General features: G+C 34.3%; 2 protein-coding genes across 10 annotated transcripts in view; both read right to left on the bottom strand.

Annotated features, from left to right (window-relative positions):
* Positions 1-868: 868 nt before the first annotated feature.
* Positions 869-12,063, bottom strand: LOC149903653 (uncharacterized). 4 transcript variants are annotated; one of them, XM_090108581.1, is made up of 7 exons: positions 11,674-12,063; positions 11,515-11,600; positions 5,982-6,146; positions 4,548-4,651; positions 4,335-4,475; positions 3,126-4,213; positions 869-2,770 (listed from the first exon to the last, which is right to left on the bottom strand). In XM_090108581.1, the coding sequence occupies exons 1-7, from the start codon at positions 11,720-11,722 to the stop codon at positions 1,680-1,682; spliced, it is 2,724 nt and encodes a 907-aa protein (XP_089964707.1). In that variant the 5' UTR covers positions 11,723-12,063; the 3' UTR covers positions 869-1,679. The 4 variants fall into 4 exon arrangements, with proteins under 4 accessions (XP_089964707.1, XP_089964708.1, XP_089964710.1 ...); XM_090108582.1 differs by lacking the exons at positions 11,515-11,600; positions 11,674-12,063 and adding an exon at positions 10,765-11,036; XM_090108584.1 differs by lacking the exons at positions 4,548-4,651; positions 11,674-12,063.
* A 2,432-nt stretch (positions 12,064-14,495) lies between these two features.
* Positions 14,496-27,674, bottom strand: part of Pfrx (6-phosphofructo-2-kinase/fructose-2,6-biphosphatase) — a 30,262-nt gene continuing 17,083 nt past the window's right edge. Inside the window, exons 2-11 of one of the 6 annotated variants that reach the window (XR_016457377.1) lie at positions 24,480-24,605; positions 23,354-23,514; positions 22,316-22,450; positions 21,536-21,796; positions 20,257-20,475; positions 19,148-19,382; positions 18,225-18,352; positions 17,257-17,286; positions 16,418-16,498; positions 14,496-15,990 (exon numbers count right to left, since the gene is read on the bottom strand). Coding sequence is in view for 4 of the 6 variants with exons in the window: in XM_090108416.1 (XP_089964542.1) it covers positions 15,902-15,988; positions 17,257-17,286; positions 18,225-18,352; positions 19,148-19,382; positions 20,257-20,475; positions 21,536-21,796; positions 22,316-22,450; positions 23,354-23,514; positions 24,480-24,605; positions 27,448-27,511 (1,446 nt within the window). In the remaining 2 variants the exon portion in view is untranslated. Of the gene's footprint in view, positions 15,991-16,417; positions 16,499-17,245; positions 17,287-18,224; positions 18,353-19,147; positions 19,383-20,256; positions 20,476-21,535; positions 21,797-22,315; positions 22,451-23,353; positions 23,515-24,479; positions 24,606-27,447; positions 27,633-27,674 lie in introns of those variants that run through there. The other 5 variants (XM_090108416.1, XR_016457378.1, XM_090108413.1 and 2 more) reach the window with 5 other exon arrangements.

Raw genomic sequence — 27,674 nt, 5'->3', positions numbered from 1 at the left:
AAAGAAACTTTAGGTATTTGGTTGTATGGAATAATTAATTTTAGGTAACTATGATCTCATTGAAATTTAATACTAACCGATTTTGACTTATATTTTAATAATTGTTATCGAGTTATCATCATTGTAATTTGTAAGACAATTAAAAGGAAAATAATAGTATTCAGTAATAAGTTTGTAAATCAACACAATTTTTCGGTCTCCTCTACCATTAGTCACTTTTGATGTACTTATCTACTAAACTACTAAACAAATTTTGATAAAATTGACACTGTTCCATGAAATGAATCGTATTATTTTTATTACAGAAACTCGTAATCAGTTTTATTTAAATAAATACAAATAGTTCATATTTCATCCACGTAATAAGAATGTTTAAGGTATTTTGAAAATGCTATAATACTTATATGTAGGATGTAATATTTTAGCCGTCCTTGTTCAAGTTCATGTTAGGTTATTTTATTATTTATTTTATTGTATTATATTATTATCCCGAGACTCCCTCGTGACCACGTTCGCTGCGAAGTTTGCGAAACGTCGGGATAATAATATAATGAATAAATCGCATTCAAAATCTTGAGTTTCTTCATGTTAGGTGTTTAGCAAGTCTATTTCGAAGCGAACTAATTTATTTTGTAGCTTATGCCCCGACTTCACCGATATCTATACTACTACACAATACTTGGATTATCTATTACCGCTTTTTTTGGGAATTTTTCGTGATCAATAGTTTTTGATAGTTACAGGAATAAGTTTAACTTTTCTCTAACACAATTCCTAAATGAAAATTAAGCTAGCTTGTGCCAATTAAAAATATTAGTGTATACTTTTCATATATTGTAGGATATAGAGAGGGATAAATAACAACAAATTTTATGAGTAATTATTTTATTTATACAATGTTACTGATGAACTGACAGTAAACAAATTTCATTTCAAGAAAAGCAACATACTTTAAGCATACGAAAACATTTATGTACAGAGTAAGCTCGCTCTTGAGACACTCTTCATACAACCACAACATTTATACTAAATAGATAACAAAATTTCTAAGTATATTATACATATATTTACAACGGCTACACACAGCCTCGAGACATAAATACTGAAACTTTCATACTAAATTAACATTCAAATAATATAGCTCCAGTTTATAAACATACAAAATAAATATATATTTAATAAGTTATTTTTAGGATTATTTCAGATGTTTCAGACAGACATCGAGAGAATGCAGTATCATAAATTGAACTAATTCTAGGAATTGCATGGTATCGAATTATGCCTTCACATATTATTTAGTATGTATGTGGATTCATATTGAAAATACAAATCGGTTTTTTGAATACGCCGACATTTTAATATTAGTCGTATTCAATGAAACAACACAAGTAACAATTGGTAATCTATTATACACAGAAAGTGGAATCTAAAACATTTAGATAAAAATCTTGTGATACTAATCAATATCACAACTTTACAGGAAAAAACAATATATTCACATCGAAATTCAACATCTATTTGTAACGGTAGCAAAAAAAAATGGACACCAATGCGTCTATATAACACAGATGTTACGGAGAACTACACATAAACTGTCAACTTTGTACCGGTGCTTCAACATCTGAAATTCAATTGTCCTAGTCACTTATTTAGCCACTAAGTCTGGTGGGGGCCGGGCGCTATCTGAACTTGCTGGAGCGAGCCCTGCCAGCCGAGCGGAGCCTTCGCCCCGCACTGGGGTCCACTCTAGCCACGCGCACTACTGGCAGCCAGTCACAAAGTCCCTGCAACGCTCGCTTCTTCTTCTTAAAGTCCACTTTCTCCTCGCCTTCAGACGACGTCCGTTTCTCGGATTCCTTCGACGACCGCTCGCTACATTTATTCTCTATTAAATTCTTATCTACATTCTCAGACTTATTCTCTCCCACGTCCATGGGACACGCCAGCTCGAGCTCCTCAGGATCCGACGATTTCTTATTAGCTACGGGTGTTTCTTTAGATTTCGACTCTTCGGTTAGAGTGTTATCGTTTTCAACTTCTGAATGGTTCTCGTCTGCTTCGCTGAGCGTTTCGAGATCTGGTTCAGCCGACGATCTGTCCAAACTGCCATCCACTTTTTCCCCCTCTGTGCTGCTGTTTCGGGAACCTTTCTTCTTGTTCCTCTTCGTCGGCCAGCCGGTCCGGTTCTTCTTTTTGAATTTGCCGCGTCTGTCTCTCGTCTTGACCGTGTCCTGTTTTATTTCGTTCCGGATAAGATCGCAGTTTTCGCACTCTGACACTAAACTGGACATATCTAGGATCGCTTTCGAGGTAATAACGGACGCATCGCAGTCCATTAATTCCTCTGATACATCGTAATCCGACGCGTCTTCGAATACTTCAGACAGGAATTGCTGTAACCTCTCCGAAGCCTCTTGAGTTTCTGTAAGTATTGGTTCTACTTTGGAGTGAGTATCACTAATTGTCTCTTCGGAAGCTGTTGATTTAGAGTCGTCAACATTTTTCCGCCGATGCAGGAGGCCGGCTGAGCCTAAAATGGCTAACGTAGAAGCATGTTCTCTTGGAGATTTCCTGGGATGACTTTCAAGTGCTAGAATGGCGGCTGTGCGCTTTCTAATCTTTTGTTTTTTCATTCCCCTAGTCCCGTATGAACGTGAAGGCCCAGGTTTTTCCTCGCGGCGAACGAGGTCACTTAACGGACAACAATTTGGCTTCAAAGGTGGTAATTGACCAATTTCGTATGGTAACTTTGGTGACTTTGAGTAAAGCGCTGTAACAAAAAAAGGTAAGGTCAATAATAATAAATTTAAAAATATATCTAAGCTTTAATTAACTAAATAATCCATACATATATTATAAATGCGAAAGTAACTCTGTCTGTCTGTCTGTTACTCAATCACGCCTAAACTACTGAACCAATTTTCATGAAATTTGGTATGGATATATTTTGATACCCGAGAAAGGACATAGGCTACTTTTTATCCCGGGAAAATGACGCAATCCCGGAAATCCCACGGGAACAGGAACTATGCGGGTTTTTCTTTGACTGCGCGGGCGAAGCCGCGGGCGGAAACCTTGTACTAATATTCATGCTTTAAAATCCATAGTTAGTAATTCATATTTACCGAAATACTGAGGAACATTCTTAGCAACAACCTTGTCTTGATCCTGCCGCTTGAACGTCTCAAACCAAGGCTCGCTATGTGGCACAGATTCGAAAGCAAACTCCAACTGTTCTACTGCCGGAGTGTATTTCAATTTTCCGTCTTCCCATTTCATACACTTTTCTGAAGGTTCTTCTCTGAGTGGACTGACTTCTGGCTCCGGTTGTGGGGGTGTTTCTTCAGGTTCAGGCGGTTTACTCGGTGGCTGTAATCTTGGTCTACCGCACCCTCTCTTAGCCCTTTTAATCACTGGTGGTGCCCGTCGCTTCCTTCTCTTATCTTCTTCCGGCCAGCTATCTTCTTCTGAGGATTCTTCTTTCAACGCTACCGGCCTGGCAAGCCTTTGCCTTTCGGTTGCGGGCGGAATCTGCGGCGATGCCTTTTTCCTTGTTTTTGTGTTGATTATCGCGTCATCATCATCAGACGAAGTAGAACTAGTGGAGCTGGCCCGTTTTGGAAACATGAATTGTTCAGCCTCATCGCTCAACACTGATAGTTCTGAACGCCGCACTTTCCTGAACTTAACCACTAGTGGTTTTGTTCCATTACAAACGGGCAATTCCTTCTTCTTGGTGAATCCCCCGCTCGACCGTAACTTTGTACTCACGCCGACTACTTTATAATACTGGCGGTCTTCTGACTGTGTGGACTCACTCGTCTTCTTACTGCATCTGGTGTTGTGTTTCTTTTCCTCATCGAGGCCGCCATTTCGTCTAGGGCTTATATTGCCGTTGATAGCGTCTGGCGATTGAGATCTTTTGGAACGTCTGTTTTTTGGTTCGGAATCACCGTTGCACAATTTGCGCAACGATCGTCTTTCACCGTTTACTGGAGTGGCTTTGTCAAGGAAGGTGTTGACATCTGCGCCTGAGGTTATAAGAGAGTCTAGAGCTAAGAAGTTAGCGTGGTTTCTGACGAACGCAAGATGGTGGGGCGTCCGTCGATGTGTGGTGGCGTCTGGGTAATCAACATTGCACATTTCGCAATAACCACCCTTCTCTTCTTTTATTTCTTTTTCTTTTATACGAGGTCGACTCTTCCGCGTCATTCTGTAACAAGACAAACATTACAATAAATAAATAACGAACACATAGAACACTGTTACAATCAAATTCACAAGCCGTAATATACAATTCTTAGAAAAATTTACATTTCATGTTAAAAACTTACTTGTGACCGATATTATTGTTAGAAGGAATTGCGACGAGATTCTCCGGCGACTCTTTTTTCTCTTTCTTCTCCTTGGGAGGGTCTGGCTCTAGTGAGATCTGTGGCCACTCATCAAATTCCTTATACACAGGTCGGCACGGTCTGCAGAAAGAGGGAATTTATAAATACCATTGATCGCACATCGAATTTTTACTTCATTATAGGGGTCCATACTTGTCCAAAAATTCAATCTTGATAAAATGTTTACTGAAGAAGTTGACCTGCGCTTTACGCTGCGTGAAGAATGTGTCATACAGTTTATCCAATAGACTTATAGCCTGAAAGATGATAAATACATTGTAAGGATATATAAAATATATAGCGAAGAGATTGCGTATTATTTCCCAACCTTATACTATTAAAAAACAAATATTAAACTATATGAAAAACGAACAAAAATTATTTTCTTAGTTGTTTATTACTTGCAGGTTGAGAAATAATAAGTTAAGAATATTAGTAATAATAGTTAAGTTGAAAAAGGGAAATATCTAGCACAAAGTTATTTTTATTAATAGAATTAGTTGACATGCAAATTCTTTAAGTTGCAACTATGCAATTTTTTATAGCACAAGAAACAACAATAAAAGAAAACACTCGCAAGGGTTCTTCTATAGCAGTAATATTGCAAAACTACAATAGTTCACATGTATTTTTATTATTTACAAAAATTCAGACATATTGATTGCAAAATCCTTTCCTGAACATTATTTTTAACTTGTCATGCAATAACTGAGTACTTAAGGTTTCAATTGAATATAGGAAACTCTAAATACACCAAAAATTTACAAAAACAACATTAGAAGCACTATGCTCAAGTTTTTAAAACTATGCACACATTTAGACTAATAGAGATTAGACACTTTACTTTACACACGATAGAAGATTGGACACTTTTTTGTAGATTTAATTGTTAAATAAAAACAAAAAAGATTTATAACCACTTGTTATTACATTTTTTTGTATTTTTTAATATTCTTTGTAAATTTCGACGACCAACCAGGACAAGCAGTTTTTGTAGGGTGTAAAACACTAGTATATCAAGAGTAAATTACTATTTGGTGACCATTGATTAGGTGTTGAGTTTAATTTTTCGAAGCGAACATTGGTACAGAAATATATATGTTATGATTTTTTTTTGTAAATGTATCAGTAACACAATTTTCTCTGTATTTTGATTGTTAAGTACAAGCTGGTATATTATAGTGTACAGGTATCACTATATACCTGCTTGTACTAGTCATACATGTACAGTGTATTGCAATGTGTAACTTGTGAAGATATCAGTATTACAGGTAAAGTAATCAGATGACTAGCGCCTTCGTTGAATGACTAGGCTGAACAATGATTTAACTAAAGTAACTCAACGTCCGACTAGTTAGCTGATTGTAACATATTTACATCTCCTTTTAGTTAGTTAGTTGATTAAAACATAGCTCTTTGAACAGAGGAGATACAAAGCTCGGTATATTGTTGAATGCCTAGCGCGTACATTGAATCAAGTCTCCACTAGTCATTCAATCAAATAGCAGATTCAACCATGTGGCGGCGACATGAACATTCCTATTATACCTGCCAAAGTGTATCGCATATGTAGCGAACACCACATACCTTTTGCACGGTGAGCTGCACGTAATTATGTTGCGCGTGCTTCGGCGATTGCGCGCGCAGTCTCTCGAGCATGGCATCGGCGCGGGCGCGGCTCTCACGCCATACCGCCGGCCGCTCGTCCGCGACCACGTGGGTGACGCGCGATGTTAGGAACACTTCTTCGCGCTGTTGGGGGAATTATAGCTATAGAATTGTTGAAATTATGTGTATACTAGCTTTCCGCTCGCGGCTTCGCCCGCGTTTTCAAAGAAAAACCCGTTCCCGTGGGATTTCCGGGATAAAACCTATCCTATGTGTTAATCCAAGTTACCCTCTATATGTGTGCTTAATTTCACTGTAATCGGTTCAGTAGTATTTGCGTGAAAGAGTTTGTATGTATGGATGTTTGTTAAAACATCCATACATACAAACTTTCGCCTTTATAATAGTATATTAGGATTAGGATTAGGATGGGGTGGATTTTTGAGACGGGTCAGTAAGGGCAGGTACCTTTACCGTTACAGCTATGAGTGAAGTTATGGGTGAAATGGTTCGCTTTTATTGTCCTGGATTAAGAACCCGGCGGAGGCCGCTCGCAACTGCAATTCGAAGCGAAGTCAAAATACGCTCGAATATTGTTGTCTCTGTTGCACAATTCCCGCCAGCCCCACGCTTGAATGCGACAGCACGACGACCGATGAAAATTTGTGATTAATTTGAATGTGTGCCGTAATACCAAAAATGATGAATGAAAACTCGATGCTTTTCCAATTTTTTTTGCATATTGTGTAACTTAACAATATAAGCCATGCTTCCAATTACATTATATTAAGAATATTGCCGTTTTTAATACAGAATTGATGAGTAGAAAACATATCATTTATACTTTAAAAATGTGAGAAATACAAATTGTTTACAATTCGTTGTATTTAAGTATTTTGCAATAAAAATCATTTGGGAACCTAGATAGATACTGTCTTATTCCGAATAACAGCACAATAAAGTGGAAATATGCTCAAACTGAAAATGATTTTGGTATTACGTTTGTATGGAAAAATTGTCGTCCGCCGGCCCCTTAACACTGACAAAGCCGCTAGTATTTTTAATAATAATTAAATCAAGACTAGAAAGAAGACAATATTGTTTCCACTGCTTATGAATTGATCATGAAGTTAAAGGTAGATTAGTTATATTAACCCTTTTTTAAAGTACAATATTGTATTCATGAGTTCCAAGTTGAGGGTAGTCTTATCTTTGTAATGGTATTGAAATCATCTTAGGGAAGAGACTGTGTGTTATCTGCTTAAGTTATTGGCTGCTAAGTCCCATGTAAGTAAAATGTGTTAAGACCACAAAGGGAAATACATGTACATACAATCTTCAAATCAATAGTATCATCTTGAAAAATATTATCAAGTCAACCTAAAATGTGGCATAATGATAAAAAAAATTCAAAGTTAACGAAAACTCATGCTAAATTATGGCCTCGAGACTGTCTTTGGGTATAGAATGTGATATAGGCACAAGCTGTATTTTGACAGTAGCGACTTATAGCTTTTATAAAAAAAGCCACCATCTTTAAGTCATTTCATTAATAAAGTCACAGTCTAAGTTATTAATTGTTTATTGTTTATGAATTTAAATTGAGTTTTATCCAGTGTAAACCAGCATGGTGACATATTTGATCTCGTCATTCTCAGTTCTTAAGTAGATATATGAGCGATCTTCTGTTAACTTTGTTCAAACATTATTGATTATTTCAAACTGGAATATTTTATTTCTAAACATGGATAAAAATATCATCTATACTCAGTGAAGATATTATATTTATTACTAGCTGTGCTCTGCAGTTTTACCTGCATTGCTCAGCTCCTGTTAGTCTTAGCATGATGATATAATATAGCCTATAGCCTTTCTCGATAAACGGGCACACTGAAATAATTTTTCAAATCGGACCAGTAAGTTCCTGAGATTAGCGCGTTCAAACAAACAAACAAACTCTTCAGCTTTATAATATTAGTATAGATTTGAACTTATTAATATTATTTTATAAAATTTTCAAATGTTTGGAAATTACCCCACATAACTATCTACTTAAATATTTTCTACAAAAAAGGTCACCAACATTTCTGGAAGTGGTCCACTCCAGGGTTTAAAATGCTAACAAATGACATCACTTCTCTATTCCTATGATTATCAAATACAGAAATAATCATGTCAATAGTTTGAAATCAGAGTTATCAAGTATAATAAACTAGTGGTCCGCCCCGGCTTCGCCCGTGGTACATATTTTGCAATAAAAGGTAGCCTATGTTCTTTCTCAGGGTCTAAAGATTGTTTGTGCCAAATTTCATCAAGATCGGTCCAGTAGTTTATGCGTGAAAACCATACATACATACAAACCTTTCCTCTTTTTAATATAATTTAGTATAGAGAAGTTGAATTGAGTCATTTGAAATTGTTCCAACAACTTACTTAGTAGTTTTAAATGATACATTCATATATTTTAAACTTATAGGTATTGTAAGCATTGTTATAAATTATAATATACTAGCAATGCCCTGCGGTTTCACCCGCTTAGATAGCGATATCGTTACAGTGAAAAGTCTACTATAGGTCGGACTATAGGTTTAATTTTTAATCACTTGAAAATCACCTTTATCCCGTCCCGCACTACGGCCTTTTTTTTTGTTTTAGTGGGGAAATCTTTCATAGATACCCACGGCCTCCGGGGGAGGGGCCGTGGGTTATGTCGGATTCCTATTTCCTACCGACCAAAACCTCACTGTGTTCCGTCAAGACGCATATTGGTAGAATTCCTCCGTGACCCGCGCACTACGGCCTGCTCGAACAGTATACCTACTATTTTCTGTAGATTGACACTTTTAAAAATTCGTTATATCTTTTGAATGGAATATCCAATTCTTTTCATTTAAAAAGTATTTTGCTGGTATTGAAACAGTCTATAATAAAACATCATTTAATGGGATAAGGATTAATATATGTGTATGGATAACATGGTTTGATTACTGTCGGCACTTCTATTTACTTTGAAAACGTAAAAAAGTTGCTGTAGTAACATAACTACTAAAGATGGACATATGGTATCGCGGACTTTCTTGTAGATATTGATCCATTCTTGAATACCGTAGAACATTTTTTTGTTCTATCTTCAATAGATTCCGCAGCGCACGCGATGACAGAAGTTTTATTGAGGATTTTTTTACACCTTGGGTTACATTATTGCATTTTTGGTAAGGATCTCTAATTTTTTTGAAAATGCAATATAGCCTATGTTGCTCAGTAAAGATGCAGCTTTCTAATGGTGAAAGAATTTTTGAAATCGGTCCAGTAGTTTTTGCGTGAAAACCATACATACATACATACATACATACTTACAAACTTTTCCTCTTTATAATATTAGTATAGATTACTGATAATATGCACCAGGTAGATAACCTGACTGACCCATCATATTATGTCTATATGTCTCTGTATATATTTTTTTTTGTTTTAATGATGACTTAAATCATGTTGCTGCAATTGAATATTGAATTTAAATTATTTTTATAGACTTCATATTTTTTTTAATGTAACTGTTAAAAATAATGATTAATCTGTAACAATAATTAACAAAAAATTGCAATTTGTAAAAAATGGATTGGATATGTTTTAAGTACTATTCATAGACCTTTGTAATATGAAATACCTAATTTTTTAATTATATTAAATGTATTAAAATGTACAGGTTTGATAAATTATGTTAAATTAATTAAAAAAATTAAATAACAATATGCTGTGTTTTTATTCACTTTACTGTTTCTTGAAAGTAAATTCATAAAAATATATAAATAAGTAATTTAATTTAAAACAAACAAGTAAGAATTATCATAATTTTTTTTAAACTTCACAAAAGTATTTGCAATTAATAAATAGGAATAAATAAAGATTTATTAGTGAATAAAAAAATCACTGATATTAATATTGATAAATACAAAAAATCAATTTAATATTTTTGACATATAATAATTATTAAAAGACACTAATTATACTGGCAACTCTTATAAGAACTGTCAAGACAATTTGAATTGTTGTGACATATTATTTTGTTTGATAAAATGTAATTTGAAAGTCATCAAAAACACGTATTTTGACCTGAAAGGTGCACGTATGTGATTTCGTAACGTAAGAAAATTCCGTCCAGAATGCTGACGACGACTTTAAACAGACTCGACAACGGACTGTTTATCAAAACAAGAGAATTACGTGTCGTGGCACTCAAGTGACCGATTATTTCTATGCAATCCGAGTCCGTGCGCAATCATGGAGTTTTCCTTGAAATACACACGGCGAAATTGACGCCAGAACGAGCATCGCGCGGTACCCTGAATCGCGCCAACCGTCCCGCGCAAAAAAATAACACACTACCATCTTACATGCTATTTTCATCCTTAGCTTGACAATCTTAAGAATCATATCGCCTTGACAGTCTAAAAGCAATATCAACTGTCAAAAATTAAGCATACACACGCGTTAGCCAAAGAAAACTACATTTCAAACAGCTTTTAAATGGATGTATTGCAACGCAGCGTGATCGAACGCGGCGCGCGGCCTCGGCCCGTTGCATTTCGCTCTGCGACAGCGGCTCTAACGCGAGCGTACAAAAGATGACCTAAAATCGAACGCAAGCTACGCGCCTAACAAGCCGCTACAACAACTTAATTTTAAACTATTTTCTTATTAATTGTAACTAAAACCAAGTATAACACGGCATATGTGGATATTGGTAGTCGCATATACTCACACAAAAGCCGTCCGGAAGGCCCCCGCGCACCGCTTATCACAAAAATAAGTAACTATATACTAGTCACCGAGACGGGACACTTCGTCACTGCTTGAATTACATGGAAACACAATGTACACTTCATACGTCCACTGCACTGAATATTGTTTCCAAGCACTATCACATACAATCGCGTAATAACTACTTTTTAGTCTTATTTATATAGATTTGCCTAATAAAATCGAAAAAGTAACAACAAACACAAATCTGTCATACAAGATGGAGATATTTTGCTGTAGTTTTTGTTACAGTCACTGGCAGCGCTAGTGTCGCTTGGAAGGGGAAAGGCATGCGATTGGCCGATTCTGATTACGTTCCATTCTATGTATTTTTTGTATATGAAATTATGATTCTAATTTTACATTTTAATTATTAAAAATGATTATATTTAATATATTCACATGTTTTTTCGCACTTCATTTTACATTAATTATTTTAAAACCTAATAATTTAGTTGCATGAATTATTGAAAATATAAGTTTTGCTTTTCTAAGAAAAAATATTGTGAACCTGAACGTGCACGATGTTAAGAAGCCAATTCAAATATTCATTTATTTGTTTGAAATGTGAGGAAATTAATGACGTATATTATGAAACATCTTAGTCAGATTGTATCTATATGTATAACCCAAAAAATTCTAGGAATGCATAGCAAGGTTCTCAGGCATTAAAAACAAATTATTTTCGCGCCAAAATGAATAAAATACTTACTAGGCCCATGTCTTGCAGTCTTCGAGATAGAGATCGCGATATAGATGGTTCTTGTATATCCAAATAAAAACAGAAGTTTTTACGAACTGTAACAACAGAAAAGCTTAGGAATCGTTTCTTATGTAAAAATATATCAATGCTATAATTTATTATTCATACTCTTGTTATATTTTTCTTGTAGTTGCAAAGTCGAAACCATCGTGTTCATGAATAATATTTGTCACCAATATCTATCTATGCGTTGCACTACCACGTAGCAATGTTAAACACATGAAATATATTGCACTTATATGCCATTTTATTTACATATTGTAAAACGTTATATAATTAAAAACTAAACAAGACTTTAAAGTGCAAAATTCACACTATTTTTCGAATGACCCTTGTTTCGTTCGACCCTTGAAAGATGAAATGTCAGTGCCAGCTGTGATGACTTATGACAGATAAACAAAAATCGATGATCTATGGCAGATGATCAATAAGACAATCGATATTTATCGATGTTACTCTTTAAAAATTTAAGTATCCAAACTAAATTGTATTTAAATAATTATTTATAATTTAGATCAATACAATTAGGTCATATTGATCCAATTTTAAGGCTAATTTTTAACGAAGAACAAAAATTATGTAAGTACTTGATTTTATTTACAAATAAATTACGTGACTGCATTATTTATGTATAATAATCGTGACAATTGTAAAGTACTTAAGCACTTTCTGTAGGGAATGCAATTGTCATATCCATAAATGGGGCAGCTCCATTCATTTTATAGCCCGTGATTCTGTAGCAAATGCTACACCGAATGACGAGCCCCGGGGCAGAACATAGGTAGGTACATCGTTTATATATACGTGCTTTATTGATTACTCGTGTTCAATGCTAGGCGTTTATGTATTGGAGTGGACGTCTGACGCACCTACACTTATATAGATATATGTAATACCTATGTACTGTTACATGTATACCCGTTATAGACACGCATAGGTAGTTGGGAATATGACCTATTTCGTAACAAGTTAATCTAGGTCATATGAATGTTACACTATAATGTATTCAAATATCAATTTTCTAGATATTTATTTTTAGAAATATGAAATGTTCAAAACAATGTTCATCTAATGAGCGGCAAAAAATTTAAATTAACGTCTCTGACTTTTGGTAATTAAGTTTGGATCTGTCTTTGCATAAGTGAATCAATAGGTACGTATTTCTAATGTAGGATTAATCTAAATATTATGATCGACGTCTCGAATAGAATATTTTTCATTTTTCTTTGGAATTCATTTAACTAAAGGTATTATAAATATAAATGAATTTATACATTACTTCAATATTTAACCAGAATAATAATTGATAATAGGTATAAGTATAACAATATTACATACTTCCAAGGCACTTATTTCTACCCAACTATTTTGGGCTGTTTCTATTCAGGCATACAAATTGCATAGTAACAAAATAAATCGATACTCAATAGATATAGGTAAGTACCTATTTATTCCGATGTCTGCGCCGCGCCAGTGTATTCAAGGTTGAAATATAGAATTCACGGTAGAATAGATGGCGTTTAAACAAATAACAGGGGATATATTTTGGACCACTTTTGGACACATTTTGGAAGATTACCATCACAGATAATATAATAAATACTAGGTAGTAATTATTATTCAATAATTATTGCTAACTTATTCTCTATGGACACAGGACACGAATGAAATAAGTTATTCCATTCTTTGCTCTAAAATGAGACATTATTTTATACTTATATAATAGGAGCATATAAAACACCATTTTTATATTTGTTAATCCTCACCACTGAGCCACCACTTAAGATGTAGGTACTTATAATATAACACTAGCTTTCCGCCCGCGTTTTCAAAGAAAAACCCACATAGTTCCCGTTCCTGTGGGATTTTCGGGATAAAATCTATCCTATTTGTTAATCCAAGTAACCCTCTATATTTGTGCTAAATTTCATTCTAATCGGTTCAGTAGTATTTGCGTGAAAGAGTAACAATAAACAAACACACACATACACATCCTCACACACTTTCGCATTTATAATACTAGCTTTCCGCCCGCGTTTTCAAAGAAAATCCCCCATAGTTCCCGTTCCCGTGGGATTTCCGGGATAAGACCTATCCTATGTGTTAATCCAAGTTACCCTCTATAATTGCGGTTCAGTATTTGCGTGAAGGAGTAACAAACACACACACATCCTCACAAACTTTCGCATTTATAATATTAGTAGGGTTAGTAGGATAGGATTTAATTGGTCAGATTTTTTTTTATATTATCTTTTGGCATAAAATATCAGTTTGCATTCTACAGAAAAGCAGTTATAAAAACAGCACTAGGTATAATATTATAATAATTAGTATATTATAATATGCCTTTTTTATTTAAACATATAATAAATCTGTAGAAGGGTCATTTCTGTACATTGAAAATATTGAAAAAATAAATAGCAGGGGGTGTTACTGGATCGATACCAAACCCAAATATGTGATTAAAAAAAATTTTGTCTGTCTGTCTGTATGTGAAGACATCACGTGAAAACTACCGGTTCGATTTCGATGAAACTTGGTATACCTTATTATCCTGGGCTTAAAATAAGATACTTTTTATCCTGGAAAAATACGTAGAAAAAAAATTAATCTTAATTTTTCAGTTTTATCCATAGACGTTGTTCTGTAGAACCGCGAACACGTTGCGTATTATTATAGGCCTAGCCGTATTTGGGTCCAATAGATATTTATAAGATGTCATTGTCAGAGTTACTCAAAATGGAGAAATAAACCATCCACGCGAAGACCGACATCCGCGCGGACGGAGTCGCGGGCGGAAGCTAGTTCTTAATAAATTTTAATGTAGAGCAACTTAAATGGTGTGAATTAAAACCAAAAATAGTTATAAAATATAAATTTAATATTGCAGATTGATTTTATAAAATTTTCAGGAGAATAAAAACAACAGGTTCTCTTATAATAAGCTTATATTTAAAATTTAAATAAACAATTACAATAATAGTACAATTAACGTATAGCCACTTTGTAAAAACCCTTATAAATAAATATTATAATATTATCATTAAGATGACGGAAGTATAGACAAATCGATACTTTATAAAAAATATACAACAGCGGAGTCACATACAAAAAAAAAGACGGGTTGCACTCCGGGAGTGCCGGCAGAGGTGAAAACTTGATTATTAACGTTGAGCATGTTTGATATTTTGGAATGGTATCCGTCTTATTACGCTTTTTCGATCAGGTCACGTGTCCTGACGCGAGATTAAGATTTTATACCCATTACAGAAAAAGTGCTCAACGCCGCTAAAGAAGTTTTCACTTCAATATAGAGAAATAGGCTTATGTTTCGATGTAAAAATTAATAGTTTTTAAAATATGAATACTATGGTGTTTTAAATAAGTTTAGGAGTATTGTCAATTTTGACAGTGACATAAATGTCTTCAGCCTGTGATTTGGAAAAAAAAAATCAACTTATAAACTCATACATCGAAACACATTCATCAGTATTTAAGGTGGCATAGAAACTAGAGCAGGATATAACAAATCAAATCTTTGGTAAAGATTAAGAAGTTTAGTCGGTATTTTATACCGAAATTAATCTCAAGAGACTAGTAAATATCTGAAGTATTTTATTATAATATGTTCAAATAATAAACCAATTTAGTTCCATAGGCCGTGTAACGGTTTTTTGTGTTTATACACATTGTCCAATAGCGTGCCTTCGTCTTACTTGAAATTGATAAATAATGCACTTTCTTTTTCATTCTTTTGGAGTAACTTATTGAATTTGTTATTTTATTTCTTCTAACTCTTGATTAAATAAATATGTATAAATATTTCTCAACTACAAGTATAGGAATTATTTTTCTATTGCAATAAAATAAAAATATTTAAATTTAATAAATATAAATGTGACTCCGCACTTTTCATAATATATACAATGGAAATTGATGAAATTTAATTTCATTTTTTTTTACTTTTTATCATGGCGTTTTTAACATGACTTAAGAGTACACTCACTTAACATCAGTCTCATGTCGACATTCTGTGACTTCCCTGGCAACCCAAAAAATATATATTTATTTATGCTAAGAAAATATAACATAATCCTGAAAAAATACAATTTTTTGGAATAATAAAGTAAAATACGAATACCCACTGAGGGTACAATATTGAAATTGGATCAATTAAACGTACTTTTTATAAATATACCATATTTAAAATATTATATTATGTATTAAATAGAAGGTCGTCAGGTGATTGAAGTCATATGCCAGCATATTTACCATTCACGATTTATTGGTCAGAAGCTAAAATGATAAACTTGTCTATGGTGATTATCTATCTATGTTAATGTTGATTGTCTTTATCTTCGCCGTTCGTATCGCCATTCAAAATTGACGGGACGGGAGGCTTTATAGGCGGGGCTGGTATCACCTGTAATAATATAATTTGTTAGTTAAATACAAAATCGATATTTTCAAATAATACAAAACCAATAAAACCATAGACACCTAAAACCATCCGCAACCCCACATAAAAAAAGTAAAAGTGACAGATGACAATGTAGGTAAAAAAAGGCGCGAAAATAACTGTCATAATGAATAGAACTAAATATTTGTCAAACTGTGCAATGTGTGTCGTGATTTCTAAACATAAAAAAACTAAACTAAAAAATAAGAAAACCCCATCCAAAATTCACCAAATACCACAAGCAATTCAAATATCCTTGACAATAATGGATGCAAAATATAAACTAAGTGCCCAAGCTTTCCCATTTTGGAAATTCACACGAAAACATCACACTATTAAAAAATTCCAAAAATATCCACATCCGTATGTATAAAAATTTTGAAAAACTTAACTTCAAATGTGATTTCTTGCGATATTCATACATTTTTGTCTACTAGAGAGATGCATTGATACTTATTGTTCTGAGTTTGTTACCTATAATAATAAGCGATAGTGTTTTTAATATAATAGATACTTAACTATATATATTTAGTTGAAAGTATAGAACTTTAAATATAGGTACTAGTTTATATAAAAAAACTTGGTTGAGATCACTGAGCTATTATTACTACGTATAGAGAAGACACCACGAACAAAATCTGTGCGGCGCGGGGCGGCTGTGAGTCATAGATTAAGCGATGTCTTAAACGACATGAACGCAATCATCGCGCTAAAGCGACTGAGTGCAGTGTGGCCGGTTGACCTCTGTTGAGCGGAACATAAGTGATGTAGGCGGTGTCTTCTCCTTACGTAGTAATTGTATCTCAATGGTTGAGATAGACATTAAGATTCAGTACTTAGTATAACGTAAAAATTACAATATTTTGTTAAGTCAATATTAATTTTATGTTATCGTGCAATATATTATATAAAAATACAACACATCTACTATATAAAAATAAGTCAGGTTTTCCTTTCTGACGCTATAACTCCAGAACGCACGAACCGATTTCCACGGTTTTGCATTTGTTGGAAAGGTCTCGGGCTCCGTGAGGTTTATAGCAAAGAAAAGGTGTCTCTGGTGGCGAAACGGAGTTCGCCGGGTTTGCTAGTATTATGTATAATAAACCATAAATACATATATAAAATATGCTAAAAAATATTTTTTGTACTGGATTAATATGTGTTTTGTATTGATTTATGTTATTGTTAGTCATAGCTCATAAAATAGGTAACATTTACTCATTGCATACGTTATTTTCGACGGCAGCGTCGTCTGCATCCTGTTAAATATTGTAAAGTAATGAATGTTTTAGTAAGTTACAGTTGAATTAAGCTTAAAACAATGAAAACAAAACATAAAAAGTTACAAGAATCCATAACCTTTACATTCAAAACATTTTTTATTTATTTTATACAACCAATATTTTGTTGGTTGATAATATTTTATATGCACATGCTTATGTATTTGTTTGTATGTTATTTAAACTGTACAATATTTGATAAATTCTTTTGTCACATTTTGTGTTGTGTTAAGTGTGCTTTGATTGGTCAATAACATATTAAGCTTGTTATTGATTGGTCAATACAATGCCGTCTCTGATTTGTCTGAAATTATGTATTATAAAAAAAACAAAGACGGGTTGCACTGGGGGAGTGCCGGCAGAAGTGAAAACTTGATTATTAACGTTGAGCATGTTTGATATTTTGGAATGGTATCCGTCTTACGCATGGAATATAAGGGCTAAAAAAAAAAGTCCGTCTTACGCTTTTTCGATCAGGCCACGTGTCCTGACGCGGGTTTAAGATTTTATACCCAACGCCGCTAAAGAAGTTTTCACTTCAAAAATTCAAAACATAAGGGATTAACATAGCACATAGGGCAATCACATCGCTTATCAGCGGTCAATAACGTATTAGCTCGTGAATGGTCGATTGATATTGTATGTTGCATATAGTGTATTTTGATTAGTCAAATACCATGTCTTCTTGCTGTTTGTTAATTAGTTTGTTGAAGTGAAACTTCTTTGTGCGCGTTGTGAGTAAAATTTCATGGTCGCGTCATGGCAATACCGTCACATCATGTAGTGGCGACGATTTTGGTATCTTTGAATCTTCAAAAGAAGTTTCACTTCTGACACGTGTGCTCAGCACACACGCTCTTTTTTACATTGTGTTATGATTGGTCACCGCCACTTTAACTTGCTAATTAGTTACTCACAGAGGGTTTAGGCCGGTGTGTGTCCACGGCATCAACGGATAACTTGATGTGTTCTTCTCTACACCCGTAAGCGACCGGTGTGAGCTTGATCACAGTATGGAGTGGTACATGCAGGTAGGGGAGCTCTTCTGTTGATTATGTTATTTAATATTAATATTTAATTTACCAATTCTACTACTATTATAAATGCGAAAGTAACTCTGTCTGTCTGTCTGTTACTCAATCACGCCTAAACTACTGAACCAATTTGCATGAAATTTGGTATGGTGATATTTTGATACCCGAGAAAGGACATAGGCTACCTTTTATTGGGAAATATGTACCACGTGCGAAGCCGGGGCGGACCTCTAGTTACAAATAAGTAAGGTCGGAATACGGATACGGAAATTTCCAATTGTTATATTTTACTAGTTGACTCATGCAAATTTTTCTACTCTCAAAAGTAACTTCAAAAGTATAATAATACTTCCTGATATTATGCTTAACGTTTAATAATAATTAACGTAAAAGATTAAATTGTGTATTTATCAATAAAAATAGCTTCTTAGTAGTACAGTTGAATAAATAAATGTATGAGTAAGATTATATTTTAAATACTATACATTTTTCCACTCTACTAATATGATCTACATATGCATGTCGTGATTGTAATAAGCCTAATATACCGTTTGTATTCTTTAAGTGTGCACAGGCGTTTATTCCGTAACTATTGCAGATTAAAAAAAAAAAACATTGAATTGATATCCAAAGTACTTAACCTAATGAGTAAAATGGCAATAATAACTTTTTAAAAATAAAACGAGAAATATCTAAAAATTTAACTTTAAGACCTCATAATCTAATCATATTGTAATTTATCAACGATCTGTTACCACGACAACTATCACTATCAAAAATGCCCGTATTATTGGTTGCCATCTCACCAGCGGACTTATCCAGGAAGTAAGCCAGCAGGCACCTCATGACCGCCTGGTGGGAGACCACCAGCACGTTGCCCTGCCGCTCCAGCTCCATGATGACGGGCTCCAACCTCGCCACCAGGTCCTCGTAGCTCTCCCCCCGGGGGTACCGGTATGCGAACTTGTTCGCGTCTCTAGCGTTGAAGTCTGTCGGGTATTTTTCCTGGATTTCAGCGTATGTCATCTCTTCGCAGATGCCCTGGATTGATAGGAAATTGTTGTTACATGTTTTTGAAAACAAAAAAATGTAGATGTAGATTTGATGTTAGAAATTTTAAGGTTATCATTTGGTTGGAAGTTATGGTTTGTTACGGTAGATTTGATGAAATTCAGTATTGTTACTTCATAAACGGCTTGTATTGAGTATGTAAAAACATTGATTATATATTTTGTGAACAATTTTGACAAATGATTTTTTTAAATACTTAATTTTAATTAACAAACGTTGTAGAGCTTGAGAACGCAATAAATATAGCTTTTACTAATTCGTGAAAATGTGGGCGTAGGAGAATAAACCTACGCATGCGCACCGCCACCAGGCTACAAACGCAGTAAACAAACAAACAGATGCGTAAGTACCTATGCGTTTCGTCTGGACACGACGAATTTTCAGGTGTATTGTATGGAGTTTGCGCTACTGTCCGCGTATGTACTGTTGGGTCGATTACACCTAACGAGTACAGTGGTGAGTCAGTAAATAAGCTCTCGGCCGATAGAGTTGCCGAACCGAATGGGTGTTTACACGTACATATTTACACTAGCGAGTCAGTTTAGTTTGCAATGGATCGAAAAAAAAGACGGGTTGCACTCCGGGAGTGCCGGCAGAAGTGAAAACTTGATTATTAATGTTGAGCATGTTTGATATTTTGGAATGGTATCCGTCTAACGCTTTTTCGATCAGGTCACGTGTCCTGACGCGAGTTTAAGATTTTATACCCATTACAGAAAAAGTGCTCAACGCCGCTAAAGAAGTTTTCACTTCAATAAAGATTTATTTATTTATTTATTGTACTCGTTAGGTGTAACCGACCCACGTGTAACTGTTAGGTGTAACCGCCCCATGTGTCACTCACCGCATCGATCTCGTTGAGCGCCTTCCACCGCTCCTGCGGCGCGCGCACGTCCTTCACCGTCTGTATGGCGCGCTTCATCCACGAGCTCCACACGCGGAGCCCCGGGATGTGCTGCTGGTCTATGTACCCCGCCAGGGCGCTGGCGTACTGCTGGCCCCGGGTAGAGAGCGAACTGTCCCCGCCGATACGACCCACCAGGTTGTGCATGCTCTCACCGTGCTGGAATATCAATGATAAATAAATAAATGTTATGAAATAAAATTTCATCAATATTCAAATTTGCCGCGCTTCGCGCGTTCATATTATCTGTGGCACGGATTGACGTAGCGGTAAGAAAAAATGGCGAGATACGATTGAAGTATTGTTAGCTGGTGTGCAACGCAATTTATAATAAAACTTAAAGATAGAAGGGATATAATTGGGGATTTATTATATGTGGACTTTAAATGTCGTTTCTTTGAATTTACAGGTGAGATTACATAATATTTTAAGTTGTTGTAGTAACAAACTTGTACATTAACTATTGTGAAAACTTTCTAAAATAAAAACTGAATTTACAGAGAAACAAATTGGTTTTCTTGAAAATCCTCAATAATATATCTTATATAAATATTAAACTATTGCATAGCTTCCATCGCGGGCCTTGAGCGCGAGGACCGAATCAAGAAATTCCGTAACGAAAAAAACCTCACGCTCCCCACTCCGACGGGCTCGGAGGTGTGGCTTGAAGGCATGCTATGCAATAGCTTTACCGCGGCAATCCCCGGGTGCCACAGGTCTTTTTTCTGGACAATTTTCACATACGGCACGATCTGATCCCATACTAAGCTTTCGCTTGTGTTATGGAAACCAGATGGCTGATAAACATACATATATATATATCATCTTAAATAAATACTTATATAGATAGAAACTTTATTGCACATAATTTTTAAATTTCGAGTCAGAACGGGACATTATTAAAATGGAACCAACAGAAAAGCTCTAGCTTTCAAATAAAAAAAAAAACAATGATCAAGATCGGACCTTCCACTTAAAATAATTGAGATAACAAACTCAAGAAAAAAAAAACAAAAACCGTAAAATTGAAAACCTTCTTTATAGAAGTAGGTTGAAAATACATACACATATTCCACAAAGAACCACTATTCAAAAACCTATTTAAAAAATATGTATCCCAATCTGTTGCATACTTTAAAGATCTAAGCATACATAGGGATAATACAAACAGCAACATTCTTATAATACCCTATGTTTTAGAAAAAAGCACAGAACTCACCCTCGTCAAATAAATAGTCCTTGGAACTATGTGTATATTCATCAAGTAGTAAACAATTCGGCTCTGTATATGCCCTTCGTGTTTATGGACCACCACCTTCTCGCCCGTATCATATATCTTCATGAAACTATACTCTGACTCCAGGTTTTCGTCGAGCGGTTCATACTTTTCCATGTAATGCTCTATGCGAAGGAGGAAGTCGTTTAGAACGTTGTCTGTGTTCTGTATGTTTGTGTAGTCTGGACTGCTGACTTTTACTTCCTGAAAAGGTAAGGTTTTTTGATAAATAAAGGATTGAATAAATAAGATGTTTTAGATTTTTGATTTGAACATTTTTTAAGCTATTGCATAGCTTCTATCGCGGGCCTTGAGCGCGGGGACCGAATCGAAAAATTCCGTAACGAAAAAGCCTCACGCTCCCCACTCCGACGGGCTCGGAGGTGAGGCTTGAAGGCATAGCATGCAATAGCTTTACCGCGGCAGTCCCCGAGTGCCACACGTCTTTTTTTTGATAAATAAGATGTTTTAGATTTTTGATATTTTATAAACATTTTTTTTTATTTATTACCAATACATATTTGTAGGAATATTTTATTCACCAATGACTTTCATGGTAATAAAAAAGACAATAGTTTACTTACATATTTTTATTTAATTAACCTTAGTACACATAAAAGTGTTTGAAGATTTGTCAGATTTTTTTTATGTTTTATAGCATTAAATATCCAAACCATATTCGCATCTATATCCTTTACATAAGGTTCAATTTCCCATACTCACCATAATATTCTGCTCAATGATCCTAGGGTCGTCACAGATAGACTCCACAAAGAAGAGTTTAAAGCCCATTTTGTGAACAACGATGTCACGGATCATCCGCCGCCGCTCCATCGTTGAGTTTGTCGCGTCGAACACCTGGAAAGAGGTAATTGCTATTTAAAGTTTTGAGAGATAGAAAAATACACAAAAAATAAAGCAATTTTTTTTTTGAAGTGAAACTTCTTTATCGGGGTTGGAAAAAAAATAGTGTAACATTTTTTCGTTACGCGTGACATTTTTCCGTTACGCACCATCTTTTTCTTATCCCTACCACACGTGATTCGACGTATTTCTGTAAAGTTGCATATAGTAAATTATTTTTTTGAAAAATAAGGTCATAAAGAAGTTTCACTTCTTACGTGTGTACACACTAGTACACGCACACATTTTCTTTTATATGGTGATGTCTACTATTTTGGTCATTATGGTTGGTATTTGACTGGCTAACTGACGTTGAACTGCCGAAATTATTTGGGTCTAGCAGGATATCTCCTACTCATCTATATCAGATGTTTTTTTACAATTTATTGACTACATGTGAAATGCACCTTCTCCATCACCTATACCATCCTGATAGAAACAACATAAATGAAAAAAGGAGCAGTAACATATTTTTAATTCTAAATAAGTAATTATATATTCATGAACATACATAAAAAAATATACCGGCCGAATTGATAACCTCCTCCTTTTTTGAAGTCGATTAATTAAAAATTATTCTAGTCTTAACACCCAAGATTCAACAGCAATAAAAATAAAATCAGTCGACTTCGACTTGTAAGAAAACCTATCAAATTCACATTAAGATAATTACTTAGGCCATTCTCCCATTGCGATACGCACAGGCGATTCAACTACAAGTCTGCAAGTCTCGGAGACTAGTCGCCGCAGAATATCTCACATACATTGTACCGGTAGCGTAGTGTGCGAGCCTACAAACAAATGTGTGTGTGCCTGTGCGTATCGTAATGGGAGAATGGCCTTAGTAAGGATACTCACAGCCACCTCCCCCCCCTTGACCAGCCACTCGCACACATCATGCAAGGCGTCCAACGCACACTGCTGTCTGATGGCCATCGCCTCTTTATTGTCAGCGCGGAAGAACTCATGACTCGTGTACGCGGTGGTCGCATGCCGTCTGTACTCGCCGAGGTTGAATACTGAAATATTTAATAGTAAGTTTTATAGCATTTATTAATATTTTAAGAAACTGTAAATTTATTATTCAATTTGATCATTCTTTATTCTTAACTAGCTTTCCGCCTGCATAGTTCCAGTCCCAAATTTCCAAATCGGTTCAGTAGTTTAGGCGTGAAGGATAGACAGATAAACAGAGTTATTTTTGCAATTTATAAGTAATATTAATAATATTGGGAGGGTAAAGTAGTTTCTATTTTTATTCATTGCCAATTTCGTTATCACATTATTGTTGGATTATCAGTATGTACTTCAAGTATTGATTATCTCATTTTAATAATGCATGTTTTGACTAGATAGCACTGTATTCAAACTCAAACATTTATTTATTCAATTAGATTTCTTCTAGAAGCACTTTTGAAACGTCATTACATATTTTTAACATTTACCACCGATTCGGAAAGCAGTATCTACGGAGAAGAACCGGCAAGAAACTCCATAGTTGTTCTTTTTAATCATGTCAGTTTTACAATTTAATTTTACAAAATACATTTGTAACATCATATTATATTATCATAATATTATGACAAAGAACTGTACAAAACAAGTTATTGAGTCAGAAACTTGAATCTTGTTTATTCTTTCTGGAAATCAATATCTATGTAATACAATATAACATAATATGATAGACTCTATATATTTAACTAGCTTTCCACCCGTGGCTTCACCTGCGTTGTCTAAAAGTTAACAAATCATATACAAAAATATTTCAGAACAGCTCTTTTTATTAAAAAAACGCATCAAAATCCGTTGCATAGTTTAGAAGATTAAAGAAAACAGGGACGGATAGGCAGCGATTTAGTTTTAATAAACTATGTAATGATTTGGGCCTTTATATAGTACCTAAACAAAAATTCAACTTGTTCAATAGAAGATTTTAAAACTAAATTTACTTGACAAAACAATTATTATCGACATAACAACTTACCCCTGGTATTTATTCCAATCCAATTAAGGTACCGTGACAGTTTCTTTGAGATATACGTCTTGCCGCGCGCAGGCAGCCCTACCATCGCGATTACATGGGGAATGTTAACATAGTTGGCCCTTTCACCTGGAAAGAAGAAATACATAGTTAAAATCTGTTCGATTGTCGATTGTTGAGACATGGTAAGTATTTTTTGAACAGTTGATTATTAATGACGCTAGAAACTTCGTTTAAAATATGTTGATGCTCCTCAGGAGAGAAGTTTGATTGTCTATTGGTATATTTTTTGAGCAACAGTTCATTAATAACTAGCTTTCCACCCGCGGCTTCGCCCGCTTTGTCTAAAACATAATAAATTATATATACTAAAACCTTCCTCTTGAATCACTCTATCTATTAAAACGCATCAAAATGCGTTGCGTAGTTTTAAAGATTTAAGCATACATAGGGACATAGGGACAGAGAAAGCGACTTTGTTTTATACTATGTAGTGATATTGCTGGAAACAATGTTTAAACTGTGGGGATCCTCAGGAGAGAATGAAATAAATAATTTAAAAAATCTATTTAATAATATGTATGTTAAATATTAATACAGGTTCATCTTTAACTTTAGTAATGGCTTAGGTACAGAAAGTTAAGAAGAGTTAAGTTTACATAGTTAATTTTCTTGTAATCAGTACTAAAAAACAATGAAACAGAATGCATCAAGCCTTTTTTTTGCATCAACCTTTCTTTATTTCAGTTATTTCTATGTAACATTGGTTGATGTTTAACCCATTGAGCCCGATCGGTCCACGTCACAATAGATTTTCTATTGTGTCTGTGATTCCGGGGCCTGATGGATTAAGCGACATTTGATTATATGTTTATGTTTTCTTTCCATAAGAACCATCCTCGTACTTCAAGGAATATTATAAAAAGAGAATTATTGAAATCAGACCATCCCTTCACGAGTGATGTTGTGACCAAGGAAAACGGGTTTCATTTTTTATATACAGGGTTACTTGTAAAACACCAGCAACCTCGCGCAATCATAAGTAACAACATTTGTTTTACGACTTTGGATAATTTGTTAGATTTTATTCTCATACAAAAATAAATATTCATTTAATTTTCCGTTTGAATATTATAAACTCTACGCGCATCCCAAAAATTACATAAACAAGAAGCGAACGAGAGGGGGAAGGGGGCGTCGCGTCGTCCTTTCGATAATGAATAGAACATAGACTTACAAATGTTAGGAGAGTACAATAAAAGCTTAAAAAATCATTTAAAAATAATTTATTGCGTTATGCCAATAGTCGTAGAACAAATGTTGTTACTTATGATGTTAGCTATCTTGTCCTGTGAGGTTGCTGGTGTTTTACAAGTAACCCTGTATATAGATTAATAAATACACAAGTAAACAATATCACTTTGATATTGAATTACATTATGTATGCAGTAGTTATATCCTATACCTAGATGTGAGTACTAAGTATATACATTTTATTAGCACATTTGACAGGTGTTAAGTCTTATGTATTATTGTAATAATCTAACGTTGAAAATATTCCTTACTAGCGGTCCGCCCCGGCTTCGCCCGTGGTACATGTTTACGTTTTCTCTACATAAAAACCATCCTCGTACTTCAAGGAATGTAATAAAAAAAGAATTATCGAAATCGGTTCAGCCGTTCTCGAGTTATGCGCTTACCAACACATTTTGCGATTCATTTTTATATATAAGATTTCACAGGTGTTAAGTCTTATGTATTATTGTAATAATCTAACGTTGAAAATATTCCTTATTATGATTTAGTATATTTGTAGTTTCCTTTAGGGATTTGTATTTTTCTCTATTAAAAAATTCTATAATAAATTTTTTTTACTGTAAAAAGTTACCAAAGTTAAAACAAATTTAAATTAATATTTATACAAATAAAATCTAGATTTTTCAATTTAATAAACTTTACTGTACTTTTATGAAAGAAAGAAAGAAAGAAAGAAAATACATTTATGGTGATACAATCTTATATGATTTTAAATACAATATGGATTCTTTAAACTTCAAGGGTGTAGTAAGTTCCTATATAAGTACTAAGATTTGGCGATCAATAAAAATCTTTGATGGTTCAAAATAATTTATTGAAAACTAGCTGTGCCCCGCGGTTTCACCCGCATTGCTCCGCTTCTGTTGGTCTTAGCGAGATGATATAGAGCCTATAACCCTCCTCGATAAATGGGCTATCTAACACCGAAAGATTTTTTCAAATCGGACTAGTAGTTCCCGAGATTAGTGCGTTCAAACAAACAAACTCTTCAGCTTTATAATATTAGTATAGATGAATTGAAATCAAGGAAAATTAGTTAAATCACAGCAATGTTCTACATGCTATGCACAAGATTATGTCGAAAAGGTAGTAATTATCTTGTGTACTATATAATTATGTTTGCTTTATTGATAACCATTATATAATAAAATCCTTGATAATAATCACTTGAAAATAACCTAAACAAGGGCTATTATACAAAATTGTACCGTAAATTGTAGGTACATAGTATGGAGTATGTATGTTTAGGAAAGTATAATCAATAAACTAATGAAATGCTAATTATTAAAATGAAAACAACCAATAAGTCAATTATCAGCATACACCCATCTTCATATACAGACTAAGCAGTATTCATGATTAATTACATAGTTTATATGACGAGTAATTAGCGATAAAGACAACAAGCCAATATTGTTGTATATAAGAAGCAGATAGAACACCTTTTTGACCCCGTCTCTATTATTCGAACGCCTTAATCATATCAAAGTCTAAACGTGTATCGTAATGAAAACAACAATTTTCATATAAAATCTCGTAGTCATATCAAGACGGATTGACGAGGAATCTAAATATTTCCAACACATGTCCTTGATATTCATAAATTCCTTGATTACACCTTTCCACTTTTTGATTGATCTCAAATTATACAAACCATCACCGAAATACTGTTTATTTAAATATTTCCAGCCTTCAGCACGATTATCTTCTAGATCCATTGTAACCACTAACTTTATTCGCAAAAGTCTATGATAATATAACTAATTAATTATAATTTATTAATTTAATTCACTGCTTTAATACAACTCACAGCCGTATCACTTGTATACTTATTCGCGACTGTCAAGTGTCAGCGGTCAGCCGATTTTAATCAATTCAGTG

The sequence above is a fragment of the Colias eurytheme genome, chromosome 13 (assembly GCF_061535395.1).
Source record: "Colias eurytheme isolate Ceu_HAF_F1 chromosome 13, ilColEury1 Martin Lab GWU primary, whole genome shotgun sequence".
Taxonomy (NCBI): Eukaryota; Metazoa; Arthropoda; class Insecta; order Lepidoptera; family Pieridae; genus Colias; species Colias eurytheme.
Note: the sequence above shows the minus strand (reverse complement) of the source record. Positions and strands in the feature narration are given on the sequence as shown.

Excerpts from the sequence above, each read along its gene's own strand:
- LOC149903653 (XM_090108581.1), bottom strand. The coding sequence starts at position 11,722 with ATGAACACGATGGTTTCGACTTTGCAACTACAAGAAAAATATAACAAG. Across the intron at positions 11,601-11,673 it reads ACAAGAAAAATATAACAAGA|TTCGTAAAAACTTCTGTTTT; the intron begins GTATGAATAATA and ends CTGTTGTTACAG. Across the intron at positions 4,652-5,981 it reads TGCAGCTCACCGTGCAAAAG|GCTATAAGTCTATTGGATAA; the intron begins GTATGTGGTGTT and ends ATCATCTTTCAG.